This window comes from Penaeus monodon, chromosome 10 (assembly GCF_015228065.2).
Source record: "Penaeus monodon isolate SGIC_2016 chromosome 10, NSTDA_Pmon_1, whole genome shotgun sequence".
In the NCBI taxonomy this organism is placed as follows: Eukaryota; Metazoa; Arthropoda; class Malacostraca; order Decapoda; family Penaeidae; genus Penaeus; species Penaeus monodon.
In genome coordinates this window covers 17183455-17188454 of record NC_051395.1, presented here as the reverse complement: position 1 = coordinate 17188454, position 5000 = coordinate 17183455, and the positions used below count along the sequence as shown (strand labels likewise).

Below are 5000 nucleotides of genomic sequence, written 5' to 3'. Positions count from 1 at the left end.
GGAGGGAGGGAGGGAGGGGTGTCCGGGGTCCCCCTGCCTACCTTCGTAAAGCCGCCCCCAGCCCGTGACGAAGCCGGTGTCGCCGATGAAGTCGTAGTCGTCCTCCGGGATGCAGATGGGGATGATGTTGGGCTGGAAGTTGACCGGCTCGTAAAACCTTCGGGGAAAAAATGTGCGGCTTTATTTGGCGTTACCTCCGGTGGGAAAACGTGTCTGCGTCCGCAGGCGTCAACTTGCCCTTAGTTGCAAGTGAAAAATCGAGGAAGAGGAGCGAGAACCCGAGGAGTCACGAACCTGAGGAGCGCCAAGTCGTACTCGAAGGTTCGAGCGTCGAACTGAGGGTGGGTGGCGATGATCTGCACCTTCCTCTCGGCGAAGGCATAGGGCTCGTCGGATCGCTCCAGGTCGAACTCGCCGAGCCGCAGGAGGAGCTGCTCGGGCTGCACGCTGTCGGAGAGAGGGAGTCCTCGTGTGAGATGAGGAAAGGGCGCCTCGCGGTTCGTTGTCAGAGGGCGAAAAGACCAAAGCCAACCTGATTTTTCTTTTCTTTTCTCTTATATAAACCTATATATTACTATCCTACTCTATGGATCTCATTTTCTGTAAGTGGTGTTATGTGTCAGGAAAAGCTCTCTACGCCTCCTTGAAAACCGCCAATAGCAGGCAAATGATCGAAAAGCTACTGCGAATGCCCTGGCCAGACGTACTTCTCGACGCAATGGGCAGCCGTGATCGCCCAGTTCTCGTTGACTAAAGCAGCGCCGCATTTGTGAAGGAATGTCACCTGTCTCCATTGTCGGAGGGACACCTGTAATAGAAGGCCTCATGTAATAATGGTCTCACTGTAATGGAAGAGGCAGAGAACAATAATGATAAAGAAACTGATATTGTGATAGGAGATGCCTTAAGCTCATCACTGCATTAAAAAGGATGGGTGACATACGAGACCTATACCAAAAGAGTGCCGTGGAAGTTTTTTTTTGTGGATTTTATTTCTTGGCATAAATTTGCCTCTAATTTTCTGAAGACGAAAGAGCACTTGACGTTCCCTCTGCACTTTGTAAGGCAAATTTTCGGTTCACATATGTTAAGTGTCAACAGAAACAAAAGGAATAGACAATGAGAGTGTTCAGCTGTCAAGGATGACCTCACCTGCCACGGCCATTCGCCGAAGGTGGCTTCACTGCCGCCAACAATTCTTCGTGTTGGATACACTGGTCGGCCACAAACTGTTAGCAAAGGAATTATCGCATTAGACACACCACCCCAGATCATATTATGCTGTAGTGCTTACTTTGGACACCTGACAAAGCATTACTAATTAACAAACAGTCTGACTTACTGTCTTTAGCCTTTGAGTTGTTTAGCCTCTCTAGCAATTCTTGTTCAGCAGTGACCGTCGGAGCCAGGGTGGTCGCTACTACGGGTTCCTCGGGCTTCTCCGTCGCCTCCGCAGTTGTGGGTATCAGCGTGGTTTCCGCGGTGGGTTTGCTTGTTGTCTCAGGTACTGGTGCCTCGCTTATTACTTCAACATCAATATCTGGCAGTGTCGTTTCGCTCGAATCGTCCCCTTCCTCATTCTCGGATATGGTTGGCTCGCTCGTTTCTTCTTCTTCAGAAGAGGAGGTTGTCATGGCAGGCTCTTCAGTCGTGTCGACGGTCGTGGGGGCGAGCGTCGAAGGCTTCCCGGTGGCTACAGGACCACTCGGAAACACTAAAGTTACTGGTTCGTCGGGCTTCCCTGTGCTGGATTCGGGCGGCGGGACCAGTGTTGTTGCCTCCTCGGGCTTCTCACTCGCTGCTGCAGGGAAGACGGGAAAGAATGGCTCGCTGACGGGCTCCTCGGGTTTGGTTGTCGAGGCTTCGGCGAAGGTCGTGACTGGAATGATGATTGGCGACTCCTCGGTCGTCGCGGGCGGGAATGTCGCCGCCGCGGGGGCCGGGGCTTCCGTCGATGCTTGCGTCCCGTCGCTGCCGTCCGCGTCGCCGCTCACCGTGATGGAGACCGTGGCGGCGCCGGCGTCCTCCGTGGTTGTAGGCCGCTCAATCTCAGAGCCTGCCTGGATCATCACCGTGGTCATTGTCTGTGGCTCTTCCGTCTCTATGACGATCGTCGCCTCCGAGGCCGTGGGGGACTCCGTGGCGGGGGGGCTGACGGGGGTGGCGGTTCCCATGCTCGGACTGGTCGCCTGCGACGCCGCGGCGTCGGGGGAGGAAGCGCCCGAGCCCGGAGTGACAGTCGTGTCCTCATCGGCGGAGTCTCCGCTGCCGGCGGGCAGGTCGGGCTGAGAGGGCGAGGGCTCCACCGTGACGCTCACCTCCGTGGTTGGCGTCGCGTCGAAGCCCTCGGTTGTCTGTGTGCTAATGGCCTCCTCCATGCCGCTGCCTGACGCAGGGCCCTCTGTAGATACCTCGCCTTCTGAGCTGCCAGTAGATCCGTCGCCTTCTGCGTCGGTAGAAGCAGGGCTATCTACTCCACCAGTGGATCCGGAATCTTCTGTTCCTGTGGTGGATGCAGGAGCTTCTGGTTCACTTGTAGATTCAGCTCCTACTTCTGCGGTGGATGCAGAGCTTTCTGATCCACTAGAAGGTCCAACTCCTTCTGTCCCCATGCTGGATGCAGGAATCTCTACTTCGCTAGCAGATTCACCATCCTCAGATCCTGTGGTAGATGCAGGGAACTCCACTCCGCTTGTAGGTCCAGCTTCCTCTGTTCCTGTAGTAGATGCCGGGCCTTCTGCTCCACCAGCAGACGCATCTTCGGTCTCAGTGGTAGATCCAGCTGCTTCCGTTCCTGTTGATGTAGAGCCATCTACTTCACCGGTAGAGGCTGGGGTTTCCACTCCGCCAGTAGCTCCAGTTCCCTCTGCTCCGTCAGTAGATCCCGTTCCTGTGGTAGATGCTGGGCCTTCTGCTCCGGCAGTAGATCCCGTTCCTGTGGTAGATGCTGGGCCTTCTGCGCCGGCAGTAGATCCCGTTGCTGTGGCAGGTGCAGGGCCTTCTGCTTCGCCACTAGTTCCTGTGGTAGATGCTGGGCCTTCTGCTCCGGCAGTAGATCCTGTTGCTGTGGTAGATGCAGAGCCACTGGTAGCGTCGGAATCACCAGGCGACTCTTGAGTCTCATTGGACCCCTCGTTCTCCTCCGCGCTTGGCTGCCCGTCGAATTCAGGCTGACCGGAGGTGTCGACGCCGAAGGGCTTCGTGCCACCACCGCCCGATGGGATTTCGTTGAGGCCCGGGGGTGGCCTGGCGTGCTCCATCTTGCAACATGACCCGAAGTAGAATCTGGGAATTGTGCAAAACTATTGCGTAACTTTAAGATATGGTAAAGTATTAAAATAGAAATATCACAAATATTAAGCTTTCATCTAATATATAATTCGCATCACAGTTAAAAATGTATGTAAGAATGTAAGAATTACTTGAAGTTCCCTACGATGCTGACTCACCTGTCGATGCACGTGCCCAGGTGTGTGCCGTTGGCCTTCATGCAGTCCCACGCAAACATACATACGCCCGTTTCCCCACCTTTGGAAACACATGGCAGAGGTCTGATGTTACGCCCGTAACCTGCGAAATTTCAGAGGTCAGAGCAAGCCGTTGGCTCGGTTTCAGTTGTGGATCGTCATGTCAGGTCAGTATTTGGGTCAGAATATTTGTCAGGTGAGTCAAGGGCTGGAAGGGGAGGCCTAGGCAGTCTGCTGCTGGTCGGGAAGGAGTTAACAGGAGGTTGTGTCAGGCGAAAGGCGACTGGGTTCAGCTGACAGCGCCAGTCGTCCAGTGTGGAAGGAGACAAATTGAGAGTGTGCAAGCGAAGAAAGAAATTGCCAAATGTAGTCAGATGCAACTGAAATCCGACCAAAATTGTCATAGTGATGTTAAATTGGAAGTCCTGTAGCACAGCAGGCCAGCGAAGGTTTTATAAGAGGTCTTCCTAACCAGGTCAGTCGAAGTAGCATCTCCTTCGAAGCTCGAAGTTAATGTTAGTTAGGAATGCATTTTGGTTATGCGGTCATTAAATAAACATAAAACACAATGTACACTATATACAGCAAGCTTAAACACGAAAATTATATAGTCTATGAAATACCATCTCCGCCTGAACTACGTCCATCATCTATCGATGTGTTTTTTTAATAGTGATCTGTAAATAATATATGCAGTTATCTCTAAGCTCTTTCTTTTTATCTTTACATGGTTAACATTATCCGGTATCACTGAAGTCAACATGGCTCAACGACCATCCCAGTGAAATAACATTAACAAGCACGTCTAATGGCAGAGTATTATATTCGTGTCGATGACGTCACTGAATTCAGTGAGGACAAAGGAGCCATTTTACATGTTGGGAAATTTGTTTTCATTTTCATTTTTCTTTCTTTTCTATGGTGACCGAACACATAAAGCCTATGAGTGTGAAATAGGCTAGAACAATTACGGCAGGTACAGACAACTCTAAGTTGTCATACATATCCATTAATTCACATATATACTGTTTTCAAGCAAAATAACTAATTACTTGCTCTTAAATCTCTGCAGGGCTCAGCTGCACAGGGTTCAGCCGCTCAAGGCTCTGCTGCTCAAGGCTCAGCCGCTCAAGGCTCAGCCGCTCAAGGCTCAGCCGCTCAAGGCTCAGCCGCGCAGGGCTTATGCAGAACTCAGCCACTCTGATCTCAGTCACTCAGGGGTTCAGCCGCTTAAGGCTCCGGGCTCAGCCACTCAGGGTTCAGTTGCTCAGGTTCAGTCGCTTAAGGCTTTGCCACGCAGGGCTCAGCTGCTCAGGGTTTAATTGCTCAGGGCTCTACACGCAGGGCTCAGCCGCTCAGGGCACAACTGCTGAGGGCTCAGCTGCTCAGGGCTCAGCTGCTTAGGGTTCAGCTGCTCAGGGCTCAGCCGCTCAGGGCTCTGCCAGGCAGGGCTCAGTGCATTCCGGCGTAGCGCGTTTGCAGACAGCAAGCGCGGCAGGCGCTGATGCCGTCATCAGGGAGGTTCACAGGAAT

The 5000-nt window shown here is 52.8% G+C and overlaps 1 protein-coding gene across 5 annotated transcripts in view; it reads right to left on the bottom strand.

The window, feature by feature from the left end:
* Positions 1-5000, bottom strand: part of LOC119577891 (serine proteinase stubble-like) — a 59804-nt gene that overhangs the window by 5512 nt on the left and 49292 nt on the right. For all 5 annotated transcript variants that reach the window (XM_037925545.1, XM_037925544.1, XM_037925543.1 and 2 more), the window contains exons 3-8: positions 3450-3570; positions 1343-3285; positions 1153-1229; positions 708-808; positions 295-447; positions 42-157 (exon numbers count right to left, since the gene is read on the bottom strand). In XM_037925545.1, coding sequence (XP_037781473.1) covers positions 42-157; positions 295-447; positions 708-808; positions 1153-1229; positions 1343-3285; positions 3450-3570 — 2511 coding nt within the window. The remainder of the gene's footprint in view (positions 1-41; positions 158-294; positions 448-707; positions 809-1152; positions 1230-1342; positions 3286-3449; positions 3571-5000) is intronic.